Source organism: Astatotilapia calliptera, chromosome 7 (genome assembly GCF_900246225.1).
Source record: "Astatotilapia calliptera chromosome 7, fAstCal1.2, whole genome shotgun sequence".
NCBI lineage: Eukaryota > Metazoa > Chordata > Actinopteri > Cichliformes > Cichlidae > Astatotilapia > Astatotilapia calliptera.
In genome coordinates this window covers 49558139-49575959 of record NC_039308.1, presented here as the reverse complement: position 1 = coordinate 49575959, position 17821 = coordinate 49558139, and the positions used below count along the sequence as shown (strand labels likewise).

Sequence of the window (17821 nt, the reverse complement as noted above, 5' to 3'; positions counted from 1 at the left end):
CAAAGAAAATAGCTAATGATTACATTCATATTTATGAAAAGCATTCTGAGACACTTGATAATATATTACAGCATTTTATAATTTTTTATAATAATCTACGACGGAGCGTAATGAGTTCAGTATGACACACAAACGTTTTCCAGTTTTAACATTTCCCCGTGATTGCTATGTATTCAAATGCAGGGCTAAAGGTTGCAGAGTTTCCTGGGTTGCAGTTAACATTCGAGGAGGGAAAAATAAATACTGACATTTGGGGAAGATTAAATACTAGCGTTCAGAGCCTTTTTTCTGGCTAGACCCCCTGGGGCTTTTTAAGTCCCACATAATGATGACTTTCAGTCCCAGTTGGTCTCCTACAGTGTCCAGACTGTAATGTATAATATCAGTGCAGGCACAGGGCAGTGTTCAGGGTAATGCCAGGCGTTAAAGACAGGAAAAGCTCATGCAGAGGTTTTGTAGTTGGTGAATAGATTGTAAAGGACTCTGAGGGTGGACTTCAGGTTCAGGTTGACGACATCTAGAAAAGAAAAAGCAAAGATTATTGAAGTCTGGTGTCCCCGAACTGGTTTGGGGAAGAAAACGATTTCCTTGTCTTGGCATGTTTGATAATTATCTTAATAAGAAAAATTGGATGGCTGGAATACTGAAGAACAAAATAAATAGCTATGCTACCATAAAATCAGATTTAAAATGAAAAGGAGCCAGTTCTATCATTGCTGTTAGACTGTTTCCCTCAAAAGGTTATTTGTAATTTTGGAAACTAAATGGTGCTTAAAATATCTCCCAAAACTTTGCAAATTATCCTTAGATGATGTATTACTTCTTACAAAGAGATTCAAAGGCACAAAAGGACTTTCTGTTCTCTCTGCAAGCATCACGTGTTCTACATAAGAGCTTATTTGATTATTAGAATTTACCAAACTAGCCTGCCTTAACAGAAACTGAACATTCAGCTTTCCCTGTTTGGGGCTTCCTCTCTTGTTTACAATGAACCCACAGATGTGGAAACGACAACCTTTACACTGATCAGAGCATTTATACTGCATGCTGTGCGCAGTGCAGTAAATGCTTGAATAAGGTATGCCTCTAAACACAGATATCAAGGTTTTTTTGCTCAACTGTGTCTTTCAATATCTACATTAACCTGTCACTTCATTAGGTACACCTTGCTAGCACTGTGTTGAACCCCGTTTGCCTTTAGAACTGCCTTAATTATTAATGCCATAGATCCAACGCAGTGCCAGAACATTCATCAGAGATCAGAGATTGGTCCATATTGACATGATAGCATCACACAGCTGCTTCAGGTTTTGCCAGCTACACATCCATGATGTCAGTCACCTGTTCCACCACATTGCAAAGGTGCACAGATCGAGACTGTGGAGGTCATTTGAGTTCACTGAACTCATTGTCACTTTGAGATGATCTGAACTTTGTGACATGGTGCGTTATCCTGCTAGAGGCACTCGTGAGAAGAAGGGTAGACACTGGTTATAACGTGATAGACATGCTCAACAACAACACTCAGGGAAGCTGTGGCATTTATGCTTTAATGCTGTTTATCCCAAATTTGTTGCCTTCCTATCACCTCGAGGCAGTCTGGAGATTTTCCTCTGACCTCTGGCATCAGCAATGTACTTTCTTTTTTTTTTTTTTCAGACCATTCTGCATAAACCCTAGAGATGTTTGTGTGGGAAAATTACAGGGGATCAGGAGTTTCTGAAATACTCAGATGAGCCTGTCTGGCACCAACAACCATGCTACGTTCAAAGTCACTTAAATCACCCTTTCCCCCCACTGAACTTCAGCAGGTTGTCTTGGTTGTCTACATTTCTAAATGCACTCAGTTGTTGCCATGTCATTGGCAATTTGAGTTAACAAGCAGCAGAACAGGTGTATCTAATGAAGTGGAGTATGGTGTATATGCAGTATTTGTGAATTTGCAGTATCCGACAAGCCTATGCAGGCTTGCTATAGCTATTCATTCATTTCATTAATTCATGAATTTGTTCATTGATTTTTTTCTTTACAACAGGAGTTAAAAAAAAACCTTGACTAATCACTGAAGGGAAATTCTTCAGCTACAGCTGCAAAGACTGCAAAAGCTGTGCAACTAAATTAACAAGAAAAAAAATACTATTGGTCAAATTTAAATTCAACACAAAGAGGAATTCTGCATGGCAACACAATGGAAAGAAGGAACCGTTGCAATGCTCAGTGGAAGACTTCACCTTAAATTTTGTTCAAGTGATCAATCCGCTGTATCAGATAACATAATGAATACGTTTTTTAACCAAATTCAGACCTTAATGATTTCAAAAGACTAAAATATGACAAATTAAGGAAATCATTTGTCATATTTTGGTCATAAAGCAATAAAGTCTTATTCAATTCATTTTAATTTCCTTTAATCTCTAATAAAAGATATGGATATGACTACAAAATGCAACTTAGAGCTGAACTAACTCAGCAGCAGCTATCCAGTTTTAGAGTGTAAGACAAGGTTTCCACCTACTGGACAACTTTTAAAATTACTGCTGCTGTAGCAGATCAACAATACTAACCCTGTAAATTATGCGATTATGTAATACAACAACAAATACCTTCTGGTCTGGCTTTGGGTTTCTTTAGGCCTCCTTCCTGCATCAGCTCAAAGGCAAATGCCACATTGTGGACCTTAGAGGGGAAATAAAAATGGCAGTTAAAAGCGACTTTCATCACCTGCTAAAAATCCTATTTTGACTTTTTAATCTGAAATCACCTTCTGCTCAAAACTCTCAGGCGTGAGGAAGAAGTTATACAGTGGGACAAAATAGTCTTCCAGCAGCCCCATCAGTAAAATCAGGTAAACTCCATCAGCAAACTGGAAACACACACACACACACGAATATTGCACATTCTTTAAAATAAAAAACAAGCACACTCTGCTCAAATAAATATTATATTATATGAAAATCACAATCTGAACCAAGGATAAAACATGCATGAAAAATTCATAGATTGTCCTTTGACTTTGATAATAAGGGCCAAAGGTTCTACAGAAATCTTTTTACCTGAGATTCCAGCTCAGTAACTTCCAGATTCAGCTTGTTTAGGTGTTTGTTCACAAAGGTGATGAGTGACTGGAAGCACATTCAGATCATTATTAAGTATTACAACATGACTGCCAACACATGCAAGTCCTAGACATTATTATTGTAGGAAGGAAAGGTATCCTTTTTTTTACCGTTTTTACCACGTTAAGCTTGTCAGGTGCATGATCCAACAAAGTGTCAAATGCATCTCTCTCTGTGGCGAAGAGAAAAAAACATCACGGTTAAAAGTGTTTAAACGGTTTCATATTTTAGGAATTGTCAACCATGTCAAAAAGAAGACAGATACCGCTATAATCTCCCACCTCTATGTATAGACCTTAGCTGATTGGTTTAGATCAGGAGATCTGATTGGAATATGGTGTCAAAAGGTCTGTTGCCTGTCTGTCTTTTGCTATTAAGAGTCTTCTTTGTTTAATTTTTACTTAAAACTTATTACTGTCATGTTTTGACCTATTCTACTGTGATTAACATAAGGCCGAACTCATCATCAATGATAATCTAAGCTCTAAGCCCAGATCTATAATCCCAAGCCTATGGACAGGCTTGGGATATCACTGGGTGATATCACTGCCTGAACTCTCTTACGCAGCTTTCTTGTCATTTCTTTAACTATTCTTCAGCAATAGTTCTGCAGGTTCTAGAAAGACGTTCAAAGCTCTTTGGATGTTGACTCGCTACCTTTTGTTCTGTTCTTGTGTTGAGTGTTGCAGCCCAAGCTCTGAGGAGGCCAATCCATGAGTAATAGCGATCTATTATTTTATTTTTTATGCTTTTACTGCACTGGTAGTGTGTTTGAGATTATTGTCATGCTGGAAAATGAAGCTGTTGCCAATCAGAAACTTTACAAATGCTACCGCATTGTGAATCAAAATCTGATGTTCCACTGTCACATGTCTGTAGACACTCACTGTTTTACCTCTCTCCTTACTTCCTCCGCATATAGTGATGATAATCTGAACCAAAAATTAGATATTTGAAATGATCACTCCATAAGACCCATATCCCCTGATTTTCAGTCCAGTAGTTGTGTCATCTGGCACACCTCAGCCTTTTATCTCTGTTTCGCTTCTTGAAGAATGGCTTCTTGACAGCCACCCCTCCGTTTCAGACCATTTTAGAAGGCTTCAGTGAACAGCAGATGGATCAACTGAAAGTCCAGATGCATCGCTAAGGTTTTTGCTGGATTTTTGCCATTTCTAAAGGAAATGACTTTCAGTCATGTTTATCTCCTGTAGATCATTTTTAGGCCTGTCATTTCTCCTCTTGTCCTCCTCGTTTCCAGTTTCTGAACAGTTTTTTTTTAAACTTCAGATATGTCATGTTTTCAATTAATGGCTCTTTTGGAAACACATTGTTGGTCCAAGAATATTATTTTGTATTATGTGTTTATGTAACAGGCTGCTAGCAAAAATTTCCCTAAAGATAAAATTTAAAATAGTTTCTTTGCTGAGTTGTCTGATATGTGTAGACACACCACTAGCTCATCCCTTAGTTAGGTGCCTTTTTAAAAAAAACTTGAATGATTCATCTGTTTGTCTTAAACAACTAATATTAACTAATGTACTTGCTTTTTATTCACTAAAAAGAACAAATACATTCCTCTGAAATTGGTAAAAGGACTGGTTCCTATATAGCGTTTGTTACTATATCTGAACTCTATACAACATGCCTCATTCACTCAAGACCTTTTTTCTATGTCTAGGTGCTTTTCATCTAACACACTGATGGATGCATCAGAGAGCAACTTGGGGTTAGTATTTTGCCTAAGGATATTTGGCATGCAGACTCAAACCACTAACCTTCTAATTAGTAGAGGACCTGCTCTACCTGCTGATCTACAGCGACCTCAAACTGGTTACGTCTGGACTACAAATGAGTGAAACAGCAGCCAGTGTCCAAAGAAAAACCTTGAAAGACATCCAGAAAGCCTGGAGAACTATTACTCAAGACCACTTTCAAAAAAATATAAGCCTGCCTCCTTGAAAGCAAACTAAAACGTGCTTGTTTATGACTCTCATATAGTATGATTTCCATTAGGTAAAGCAGGGGTGGGAGAACTCCAGGCCTAAAGGGACGGTTTCCTGCAGGTTTTAGATGTGTCCTTGATCCAACACAGCTGATTTAAATGGCTAAATTACCTCATCGGCATGTCTTGAAGTTCTCCAGAGGCCTGGTAATGAACTAGTCATTTGATTCAGGTGTGCTGACCCAGGGTGATATCTAAAACCTGCAGGACACCAGCCCTTGAGACCTGGAGTTCCCCACCCCTGAGGTAAAGGCTGGAGCCAGGCTAAGTCTTTACTGAGCTATTAATATTTCATTTATAAAAATAATTGAACATTTTCCCAAGATAATGATTGTTTTAACAAAAATAATAAATGCTAAATAAATGAAGTTCAGTATTTCCACAGTGTTAAAGAGATGTGTTCAGAAGCTCACCAAATCTTCCCATCATCATTCTGAAAAACAAAAAATGAGAAGAAAATATCAACAACAATTCTTTTTCTCTGTGCACCTCGTTTTCTAGCCTCCAGTTATGATGCAATGCATCAGATGCTAGTAATACTTAGAAGCATAACTACTAAGAATCAGCTCTTACTCTGTGGTGCTCGTCAGCTCCTTGGTCATTAGAGCTGTCTGTAGGATGCCTTCTCGTTTCTGCACAGACATGCGATAAATTCTACTGATTACATTATTACATGAGAGAATAAATACATTTGATGATACACCATTATGATAATCACATGGGCAGTAAAAAAAAAAAAGACAGAAAGATGAAGAGAGATAGAAACAGCTGTCACATGCCTCATTGTATCATATTTTGGATTGGTCTTGGCTATTTGTGTTTTTACACAGCTCTTTAGTTGATGTAAGATACCATCAAAACAATTTCTAATGATTTATTTGTGATTTTTAAAACAAATCTCTACTTGTTTCCATTTTCTCTTATTTTGGTTGTAACTCAATTTAGTGTAATTCAATTTTATTTATATAGCACCAAATCACAATGGCCACCTCCAGATGCTTTATACTGTAACATAAAGACCCTACAATAATACAAAGAGAAAAAGAACCCCATTAGCAAGCACTTGGCAACAGAGGGAAGGAAAAACTCCCTTTTAACAGGAAGAAACCAGGCTCAGGGAGGGACACAGATGTAGGGAAACTGATGGGAGACTTTACCTTGACCACCACCACCTGTACGGAGACGTGCTCGGGCAGCCTGATTGGGGCCTGGAAGTGCATAGCGAGAGCCACCAAAAGATAGATGATAGCCACCAGGTTCTTTGAGTGGATAGCTGTAAAAATAAATAAAGTGAAGATTAAACCCTCTTTCAAAGAGCGAGTTCACATAAAAATGCAAACAATTTTTGAAACTTTTGAAAAAACACCACTTTTCAAAAAGAAACACCGAAAACCTGCAGCTGACAAAGGATAAAGCACGACTTGGTGTAGTAAAGTCATTGTTAACAACACAAACTAAAAGTGCTGATGGACTCACATATTGTCTCTTGTGAGGGGGAGTATTATTCAGATTTTACAATCTTTTCTGTGGCTCTGACAGAAGCCTTTCAAAGTCTGAGAATAAAATCCTAATGATGATGATGACTCATGGTGATTATCATATCTTAGGATGGATGCAGTTGAAAGATTTTTGTTAGGAAGTGAACATCTGATGAAAGATGATGAAAATTCCAAATATATCAACCTCTAATGCTTCAGATGTTTTCTATGTTCCTTAAGAGTTCTGTAATTCATGCATATCACTGAAGTCAGCACAAAAACTCACAGTCTACACTCCACTCAACGGTCCAGCCATGAGGCCTCAGCACATCGTTGACAGCTTCTAACACCGTCTGAAGCTTCTGTTTCTGGCCAATTTCTGACTGCGTCACCTCCGCCACGTTCAGCTTTCTGCCTGACAACTTTTCTGTCGCAAAAACAGGAAAAAGTTGTGTTTTACCACATAGAGAAAAGTATGAAAGCATCGAAAAATTAGAAGCTAACAGATTAGGTCTAGTTAAAAAAAAATGAAATAAATAGACAGAAATATCCTTTGCAGACAACAATGTGGATCTATAAATGCAGACTAACTCTGTGAGGCTAAATTTTCACAAAGAACCAAAGTGACAAAGGAGCGTGAAAACTAAATGCAAGAAATCACACATCAAAATTCACAGAAAATATTTTCTTGCTGTGCATTTTAACTGTTGTTCTTAACACTTCAGGAACATATGCAATTATGTATGCATTTTGTATAAACTGCTTCTATCTAGATAGATAGATAGTAGGTAGTAGGGGTGCAACAATACTCGTATCGATATTGAACCGTTCGATACAGTGCTTTCGGTTCGGTACGCATATGTATCGAACAATACAAAATTTTTAATTTATTTTATCAACTTTCCTTCTGACGATGCTGTCTGTGTTGAGCGCTCAGTGGATCTGCGTTCGACTACTCCGCCTAGGCTGCACTGTCGAGTGCAGATCCACTGAGCGCAAGCTAGCGAGACAGAAGTTAAGCTCGTGGCAACGTGGCAAATTGAACCTCCCCCACCCTCATTCAGATCTGGCCTTTGGAACTATTTTGGTCTTCATGTGAAGCATGACCCTGAAGGTAACCGTCATGGACAAAAGTAAAACAGTATGTCGGATGTGCCACGCAATGCTCAATTACATTAGTGAGAACTACTGCGTTAGCACAGTTAGCTCGTTAACGTGTTGGCCGTCCAGCCCCACGCACGGGCGATTCGCTATAGCTCGTTGACCGAGATTTTCCGTGTTGTGCCGTTAACGTCATTTCAGATTAACGCTGACAGCACTAGTGGGAACACAACGAATATGACTGCACATTTACTCCGATAGCATCCTAGTGCAAAGACAAGTGGAAGCAGACAAAAACAACAAGCATGCATGCTACAAACTTTACCCGAGTCATTTAGACAGCCGTTAGCACATGATTCTCCTTATGGGGACCTGATATGTTTAATATGCTGCTGAGAATATAGCCCAGAAGAAGCGGATAGTATAGCTTTTATTTTGGAAAGAGACATTTCTCTGTAATAAACTCTCTTTTCCAAAGATGAGTGATTCCTCAATCAGATAGATTTATTTTTTATTACTTTGTTGTTTCAGCAACATTAAATTTAAAAACTGTACTTTTCAGTTAAAATATATATTTATAATTTTAATAAATGACAAATTAAAAAGGCATGAACATTTTTTTGTATCGAAAAAAATATCGAACCGTGACACCAAAGTATCGAACCGAACCGTGAATTTTGTGTATCATTGCACCCCAGATAGATAGATAGATAGATAGATAGATAGATAGATAGATAGATAGATAGATAGATAGATAGATAGATAGATAGATAGATAGATAGATATTGTAACTGTTATACAATTAGTTGAAATGCTGATTTGTTAGTGTTTAACAGTTTTATACTGTAATGACAGAATCCAGTCACAAGGGGGGATCCAAAGACCTTACTAGACACTGCAGCACAATGAAGAAGACACATTTCAGGCAACAAAGGAATGTTTATGTTGTTAACACAGTATATTAAACATGTATTTTACTATAGTGTAACTCTAGAGATGTTAATGTTTATAAAGTGTTCACAAAAATGTTTCTACAAGCAGAATCCTGAATTGAATTTATGATACTTCTCATCACATAATAACAACATAAAAATAATCAGACCCCATCTTATCTTAAAGACCACAGGGTATCATTTCACCCCAATAGGAGACTTTGTTCATAGCCTGCAGGCGTACTTGTAGTTCCTAGAGTATTTAAGTGTAGAATAGGAGGCAGAGCCTTCAGCCGGCAGGCCCCTCTTTTGTGGAACCAGCTCATAGTTTGGATACAGGAGACAGACATCCTTTCTACTTTTAAGATTAGGCTTTAAAACTTTCCTTTTTGATAAAGCTTATAGTTAGGTCTGAATGAGGTGACGATGAATGCTCCCTTAGTTACACTGAATTAGGCCACGGTTGCTGGGGACTTCCCATGATGCACTGAATGTTTCTTCTTCACTCATCTTTTTTCCCCCTCTCTCACCCACAATATCTTTACACACTAGTTACTACACTTTAATCATCAGTTGTTAGTAATCTGTCTTCCACAGTGTGTCTTTGTCCTGTCTTCCTCCCCTCACCTCCAACCAGTGGCAGGAGACAGCTGCCCCTCCTCAGCCTGTTTCTGGCAGAGCTGTCTTCCTCTTAAAAGGGAGTTTTTCTTTGCCATTGTCGCCAAAATGCTTGCTCATAGTGAGCTGTTGGGGTTTTCTTTGTTTTTCTCTGTATTATTGTAGAGTCTTTACATTGCAATAAAAAGCACCTTAAGGCAACTGTTGTTGTGAGTTGGTGCTGTATAAATTAAATTAAATTAAATTAAATTAAATTAAATTAAATTAAATTAAATTAAATTAAATTAAATTAAATTAAATTGAACTGAACAACATTCATGCTCAATGCTCAACCAGGATAATATAACTTTAGTGGGTATTAATTCAGCTGTTTTTTTTAAATTCAATTCAATTTTATTTATATAGCGCTAAATCACATTAGCAGTTGCCCCAAATTTATACTGTCACCATTAGAAGATAACACTGCAGTACTACTTCAATAAGAAATCATCATGCAATAGGAAACTCTCGAATATAACCAATGTTTGGTTTATTGAAAATGCATAGTTTAACTAAAGCAACAGATTGCAACAACCAGCCAATTACACCATCCATAATTGTGATATATTTTGTTTGTGTTAGTGCAGCTAGTTCTAGCATTAATGTTGTGCTGTTGTAAGTTTGATGTTAGATGAAAGTTTATGATTAAACTTTGCATTTTCAATACACTCAGTGCTGACAGAGCGCATTTATTTGATATTTTCTAAAACTGCAAATATTGTAAATCATGATCAGTGATTTTGAGAGGAATCACTCTCACCAAATAACTTCTGGAGTACTTGTCCATCATAACAGTCCTCCTCTAGGTCCTTGACTATGATCCTTTCTTCCTCCAACTCACTGTTGATCCAGTCGATCAGGACCTGGATGCACATCAGAATACAATCGAACTTTGAACAGTTTCTGTACTCTTGTTCTTCTCGCATGATTTTGTCATTGTTCTGATCGCACTGAATCAATGCAGAGATGCTTATGCACAGAAGGTTAAACCAAATCTACCTTTAAGAGATCTTTAAATTTAGGATTTTCCCTTGATGTTGGGTCCAACATGATCCTCTCAGCATTTTCCTCTGTGGAAAACAAAATAATTGTTTATACTAGCATATATAATTTTTCTTCTTTCCAACTTTAAATGTTTTAACAGCTTTTCAATTGTAGGCATAATAATGTCTCACACAAGTACAAACTTCAAGCCACAAAAATTGAATATACAGTGTTCACCCTCACACTCCTGTCAACAGTGATTCACAGTGAAGACAAAGGCGTTTCCACTCCACCCACTTTCATTTCCTGCTGCTTCACTGTCAAACTCCCCATTAGTCAACATGTGTCAACATATTCATATTATGGTTTGTAACCCCAGTAACCTCTGACACCCAGCAGCAAAAACAGCATTTTGTTTTTGCACTGAAGTAAGATTAAGTCCGAAATGAACACAAATAAAGGTTACGTCATATATTATATTATTAGCGGTGATTGCATGTGGTTATTATGTACATACCCAGCAGTGTATCTTCTGGATGGATGTCTGTGCCTGAGGGAAGCAAGGGGGCATTGATGGCATTCTTTCCCTCCTCATGGAGATCACTCACTTATTGAAAAAGAACAACACACAAAAAAACTGTAAAACCTGTAAAACGTTCTGGCAAACAGACAGTACAGAAGGTAGACCGACAGACAATGAGACGTGCAAAGACTCTGGGAGAGAAAGAAAAGGAGGAGCGAATGAGAGAGCAGAAAGCAAACACTTGTCAGGGTTACTGGTAAGTAGTAACCCAGTAATCCTGGATCACCACAAAAATTCATGGGGAAAGCGTGGTGCCAGTTTGGTCTCTATTTGCTGGGTGTGCTCCGCCCCTCTAATGATCTGTTCAGTCGTCTAGGCAATAGTTTCACTTCCACACAGTTTTGACTTATCACTTTTAAACATTAGATTTTTTTTTGACAGTTTGAGATTTGATGAAAGAACAATATATGAATTTACAGACAGACTATTCCTTCAATCTTATCCTCGCCGTTTCGTAAGAAGCTTTGAAAGACGTTTTCTTGGTTTCAAATATTGAAATTGATTTGACTTGGAGCTGGTGGCACAGGTGTCACACATCTGTAACTTTCTCATTTTTACTCTTTGTACTTTTATTCATTAGGAAAAAGCTAGAACCCCTACTTTACATCTTAATTTTAGAGTAAGCTGTTGCGTTTTTTGTTTTTTAAATTGGGTTGGGGAAAATTGATCACTCCAGCTAATTAAAACAAGCAGGGACTCCAACACTTAGAAATAACACACACTTTGAGTCTAGCTTTTAATAAAATCAATTTCTTCTAAGATGCTTTCACTCCCGGCTACTGTGATTCTCCAGGGATTTAAAGGCTTTTTAGCCCTAATGGCCACATTGCCTTTTATCTTTCTGCAATTTCACTTTCTAAACCACGCAAAAGGCAGGACCACAATCAGTGGTCTCAAATCTGTCACCTCACCGACTCACTGTTTATAAAGCAGCTCAGGATGGCTGAGGAAAACATGAGAACAAAAAAAAACCTGTCTGCCCTTTAAGGTTTTCATATTAGAAGCATTGGACAAATTTCTCAAATTGAGAATAAAATTAAACAAAATGTGCAGCAGCGTGCTACAATCTGAACAAAATGATAACTTCAAAGCATGAGTGAAGGGAGGATAAACACAATTAGCCCAGGAGGAAGGGTCCTTGCAGCTTTATTATCTGATTCAGCCTTCTCACAAGAGCCGATAACTGGATAAAAGGCTGAATCTCTCTGCAGATCAGCAGTTTGCTTTGTAATTACAGAACTGCTTTGCTGCATTTTATCATAATTGTGCTACTTCCTCCTTTCGTGTCCCTCTGGCTCCATTGCTGCTGCTTTTGGGTACAGCTTAGTTGCTTTACAGTCACACCAAAAAAAGAAAATCTCTGTTTAAAATGGTCAGATTATTAAAGATAACTCAATTACTGCAGCAGATCTATACAGAAAAGTAAAAATACTTGTAACAACCGAAACAGCACGCTGCTGCATTTAAACCAACACTGCACTAAGGTAACAGGTTCTGGTTCCCCTTTCCCACATCCAGCTTCCCTAAACTCCAGCATGAAATTCACATTACCTTGTTGCTTCCTCTTGGTCCCACACAGGAGGCCCGCCATGTCCTCACAACAAATCAAGAAATCAACCGATTTGGTCCGAATGGCAGTGAGGGAAGGTAGAAAAATCAGGAGTGTATGTGTGCGCAGCAATTGTGTATATAAGTGTGTGTTTGTGTGTGAGAGTGTGTGAATTGCAGTCGGTGCAGCTGAGCGTCAGGGGCGTCATCACGTGTATTTCTGTCACAACCCTCCACCCCACCTATGCGGTCCAGTTACAGGAGAGGCTGAACGTAATGTCCGTGTGTGTGTGTGTGTGTGTGTGTGTGTGTGTGTGTGTGTGTGTGTGTGTGTGTGTGTGGAACAGAAAAAAAGACACCACAGTGGACCTAAACCCACCACATCATCCCAACACACTGGCTGCCACTGGGATATTAAACCATGGACAAAGACAAAGGATGACCGATGAGGTATTACAATCACTAATTTACTGTAATGTGCAACCTGTATTATAACTGCAGCATAGTGTTTAAACACTTAAAAGAGCATTTTCTAAAATGTTTTGTCTACTGGTCAGTAACTAAAGGTTACTAGTTACAGTCTAATCTTTTCACAACAGCATAAGAACTAGTACACTGGTTTCAGGGCTCGATTCTCAGGCTCATTCGGAGCCTGTTGTAATGTAGGAGATTATCAATCAGGCAGTGACTGTCTGTTAACAGTACACTAATTCAATACAAACAAAGCCTGCAGTCAAGAACGTTTATCTTACGCCAGCTTCACTGGACGTATTCGAGAAAAAAATCTGCTATACTGCAAACCGCCATGCAAACAGGGAACAGTGATCACTCAAATCAGCAGAAGCACATGGTGAAATTTCTTTTGCTTTAAATTAAAAGAAAACAAAAAGCTGTCATATGGATAACCAGCCTCCATCAAAAATAACAGCGTAAAGCAGACTGAAATCGACTTGTGTGGCTCCACAACTCCCTGAGGGGGGGTGGAGTTCTACTGACTCACAGGGGAAAGATATAAATAATGCGGCAGTATGGAGAGGACAGACTGGGCCTTAAATATAGCTCTGGTTATTTACAACAGCACAGGCACCAGTGAGCAACAGCAGCAAGGAGATCACACTGAGCTCGCTTCAGCGGCTTCTTTCTATGGATATTAAAGATGACAATTTCAACTATTTAGCTCAATAAACTACACGTTTTATTTACTTTGTCTACACTTGCATATACCTCTTCTTGCTCCTCCTGAGCTGTTCTGTTAATTTTCTCTCCTGCTATAAGGATGTTAGCGTGTTCTTTTTCTAATTAAAGAAAAGGTCAAAAGGTAAAAGGAAGTCCAAAGCTATTTAATCCAGGATAATTTTTTCAGGAACAACATATTAGCAGAAGCATACATCTGCCAACTCTTAGTGAATGTAGCATATGAGACAATATTAACGAGCCACTTTTATAGAAGAAAATGACATTTTCAGCACTCTCCAATGAGTACTGTAGTGCTTGAATTACTTTAACAATCCCCATGTTGGTACTAACTGTGCACTGTTGAACGACATTTTGCAAAAGCTCCTATTAAGAAACTTATAAATACACTTTTTTTTTTTTTTTGCTGTATCCTTCAAGTCTTTATGCAACAGGATCTACAGGAACGAGCCACCCTGATCAAGTACTTGCACAACTGCTTGAAACATAAAATACATTTTGTGGAAGCTAAACTTTTAAATAGCAAATATAATGATATTTCTAAAAGCAAATCAACATTATGCTAAATATATTCTGTGTTTAGCAGTTTTGTATAAGCTGCACTTTAAAAATATATAAATATACGTTATAAAAAATGTGCTTTTTAAAAATTAAAAAAAGAGGAAATAAAGAAAATTGAAACACATTGGTAAGAAACACTGATCACTTACTGTTGTCAGCATCCATCCTACGACAACAAGGATGTGACACAGTCTTCTCATTCCCTATTCACTTAACTATCATTGTTACAACATGCCTTATGCTGACAAAAGGAAGTAGCCTTGTCAGTGAAAAACAGACTTCCTGTCAGCTTATCAAGGAATAAAGACACACTTGTTCTGTGTGAGACCAGCTCCAGAAATGCAGGACTATGAGCCAATATTAACTATCCACATACAACACCCCGGGATTGATTCTTCAAGTATCTAAACTCTTTTGAAGGGAAGGACTTCCATTATTCCACAATAACATTCCCTAAATTGGTGCTTTGGTGATGGTGGTGCAAAGCATAGTATTTAGCTCTTAAATACATCCACAGTGACCTGTTTGAGGTTAAGGATAGGTTGAGGCTTACAATGCAATTTTTACCTGATTGGGATAACTCAAATGGAAATCTTTAAAACCATGAACTGTAAAACTAAAACGCATGGAGCTTACTGCAAATAAAATGTAGTGCACTTCCCTAAAAACACAGTCATTTAGCTACAAATATAAATGTATTTATATGTGCGCCAATGAGTTCAATGGTACACATTTAAATACACATTTTCATGCAGCTAAATCTGATCCTGGAACAGACCACTCCCATCAAAATTTAAAACAACAACAACAACAACAACAACTTTATATTGTGTTATAGAAGCACCATCTCTCTCTCTCTCTCTCTGTTTTTCCCCCCAATTTTTTTTATTTACAGTACACGTTGCATTACATCGCCTTAAGCAACATCTTTTAATTGAGTAAGAGGAAGCGGTGCTGAGGAGTACAAACTCCCATCGCTAATTATTCATCAGAAGTGAAGCATTTTTCCAGCAACAACTAGTCTGCTGGGCGTTTTCTTTAAGGGAGATAAAGCGTCACACCCGCAAGTAACAGAAGCCCCAGTTACACACTGCGCTCCATTAGCAACACAAACTTCACATGCCTTTCTTTTGTTATACTGATATTCCCTTCAAACGTCACTATGACTGCCTCCCTTGCACAGAACTGCGTTTTATGGGAGCTTTAATAGCCACTGACCACACAGGGGCACTGCGCTCTCACAAGCTGCAAGAACTGCAGGCACTGGTTCTGTGGCTTATTGGATTGGCTGTCCACATCTGAAAGAGTCATCACATGTAGCAATGAGAGCTGCGTGTTGGTGAAATTAATGTGAGGTTCTGGAGCTTTTATAAGTTAACTGTCACATTGCTTTGCAGCTTTCTCTTTACTCTTTACCAATCTCCTATGGATGCTAAAAATCAGGAATGGCACAGCAACCATGAAATCTGAGCAGTATGACTCTGAAAACCAAAAACAAAGTAATATATAAATTACTTGTGAGAAATGATTGCTTGGTTGTGCAAGTTATACTGATGGACAGCAAATCTAGCTCACTGAAGCAGAATATGCTGAAGCTTTAACCTCAAGTTCAAACAGCAGGACTATTACTGTAATTCACAGAACTCCACCTCTCAGTTATCATCTAATTAACTCCCTCAGTAGTCATCAGCACATTTCTTTTTTCTTTTTTAACCTCCTTAAAACTTACCGTTTTATTCGTTGTGAAAAGTAAGCAATGAAATACAGTACATTGAGACTGTAACTAATAGTTACTCCACTATTAGGACGGGAGTTATAAAGAAAGATGCAGAAAGTGTCTAACCAGACACAAAAATGCAAACGTGTTCCATCTAAAATCGCATGAATCTGATTGAAGACAACAGATCTACATAGGTTTTGGACATTTTTGCTTAACCCTTCCTGAGCCCTGGGACCATTTTTGTACATTTTAGTTTTTCAGTTACAAGCCATTTGCACTGTGTTGAATGGAATATAGCCAAATTCTCTAAAAAAAAGTTTGGCATAATTTCATTTCAAAATTCAAGTCTGACTTCCTTAATCAAATGTCTTGACAAGTAATAAATAAAACAATTTACTGAAGATCTAACGCGTAATCTATTTTCTGTGAATTATTTTGTGAACTATTTTCTGTGTACTGTGTATTTTACAGTGACACCATGTGCTTCATTTTATGCATATTTAAGCAAATTAAAGTGGTTTGAGGGTCTTAAATACCCTTTAAAATGGGACTCCTAACCCATTAAAATGCCTCCGTGTGCCTTCTGGCGACCGCCCTTGAGTGGAGATTACAAACACATGGCTGGAGAGCACACATAGAAAGCACAAACACTGTAATGCACGCACAAGCGTTAAATTTCACAGGGACTGTTGTGGGAGATCACAAAACAGTTGATAATTGTGACTAATCCTGCTAGAATAGCAATGATACTCATGTTTATTTTCATAAACCTGGATTCCGGTCTAGTGTGCGATCTATTTATATGTACTTGCCTCATGTGCCAAGCCCGTGGACTTGCTGCGAAGCTTTGTGTCACTCTTCATCACAAATAAATTGGGTTTCCTTGACTCGTGTATACGTCTTTAACTGTATCTGAACTACAATAACACAGTTTAAACTTAAAATCAGTGAATTTATCAACTGGCTACAATAAACAAGGGGAACAAGAAGCACGAGTCGGGATAAAGCAACACTGAACACCTCTTGTTAGAAGTCATGCGAACAGTCAGTGAATCAGCTGCGAGTGATGCCCACGGGAGAATATTTCCATAGCGCAGACTGCAGCACCATGGACAGAAACACGAGCAGGAAAAAGAAAAATGGGGATCTTCCATCATGTAAAACAAAAATAAGAAAAACAAAACTTCGAATGGCCCACCTTCTTTGGACTTTTTCTTCCGCACCAGGGTTCCTCCTAATTTCCCGAGAAAGGACTCGTCCTTTTTCATTTTTGCGGTCTGAGGGTTCGTAGACACGGTCGGAGCCCCGGACATGTTTGTGTGTCTCTGTGTACCTAAGCTCCCTCTCTCTCCCTCTCACAGTGCTCCGTTAATAAGGCTCACTCCTCCCTGTGCTGCGTTCAGGCACAGGAAAAACGGTCCAATCACAGTGACAACAGACAGGCAAACAACAGCAGGAGCGGCGGTTGGTGGGCATCTACACAAACCACTGATTCACGTGTGAGTAAAACCTTCATTGCTTCGCCGGCTCTCCAACAGCGCCACCCGCAGGTCGGATTGGGAAGCAACGTGTGCGTCATCCCATGGGTTTGAGGGGGGCACAACAGATAGCCTCCCCCCAAAAAACGTCCGTACCAAGCCGTTGGAGTTAACCAATAAATTACTCTTTTTACCTATCTCAATATAACGAATTATTCATTTTGTGGTGATCGTATCATTGCACAGGAGTGAAAATTGGAAACCTAAAACTGTTTCCAGATTTACACATCACTGTTCATGAAAATAATAAGTACCACTGTTTAGTTGCAGCTAAACTGTGAGACACAATGTAATGACAGCAGAGCCAGTGGAAGCTGGAAATGGATCACCTGTGGTTTCAGTTTTAAAATCTTGGCTACGGCTCAAATTGAAATAAAGGAAACAAGAAATTAAACGAGGCTTTT

The 17821-nt window shown here is 38.4% G+C and overlaps 1 protein-coding gene across 3 annotated transcripts; it reads right to left on the bottom strand.

Moving 5' to 3' along the window:
- Positions 1-58: 58 nt before the first annotated feature.
- On the bottom strand, positions 59-17267 carry parvb (parvin, beta). 3 transcript variants are annotated; one of them, XM_026175341.1, is made up of 13 exons: positions 17078-17267; positions 10791-10880; positions 10289-10359; positions 10050-10152; positions 6886-7026; positions 6279-6394; positions 5695-5753; positions 5535-5554; positions 3227-3288; positions 3054-3122; positions 2762-2863; positions 2604-2676; positions 59-517 (listed from the first exon to the last, which is right to left on the bottom strand). In XM_026175341.1, the coding sequence occupies exons 1-13, from the start codon at positions 17190-17192 to the stop codon at positions 441-443; spliced, it is 1098 nt and encodes a 365-aa protein (XP_026031126.1). In that variant the 5' UTR covers positions 17193-17267; the 3' UTR covers positions 59-440. The 3 variants fall into 3 exon arrangements, with proteins under 3 accessions (XP_026031126.1, XP_026031128.1, XP_026031127.1); XM_026175343.1 differs by lacking the exon at positions 17078-17267 and adding an exon at positions 14309-14339; XM_026175342.1 differs by lacking the exon at positions 17078-17267 and adding an exon at positions 12408-12674.
- Positions 17268-17821: the final 554 nt, after the last annotated feature.

What these genes read in the sequence shown, in the direction of transcription:
- parvb (XM_026175341.1), bottom strand. Translation starts at nt 17,192, where the DNA reads ATGTCCGGGGCTCCGACCGTGTCTACGAACCCTCAGACCGCAAAAATG. An exon ending in CGTTGAGTGGAGTGTAGACT is followed by an intron (nt 6,395 to 6,885) that starts GTGAGTTTTTGT and finishes TTATTTTTACAG; the next exon opens with CTATCCACTCAAAGAACCTG. An exon ending in GAGCTGACGAGCACCACAGA is followed by an intron (nt 5,555 to 5,694) that starts GTAAGAGCTGAT and finishes TTTGTTTTTCAG; the next exon opens with AATGATGATGGGAAGATTTG.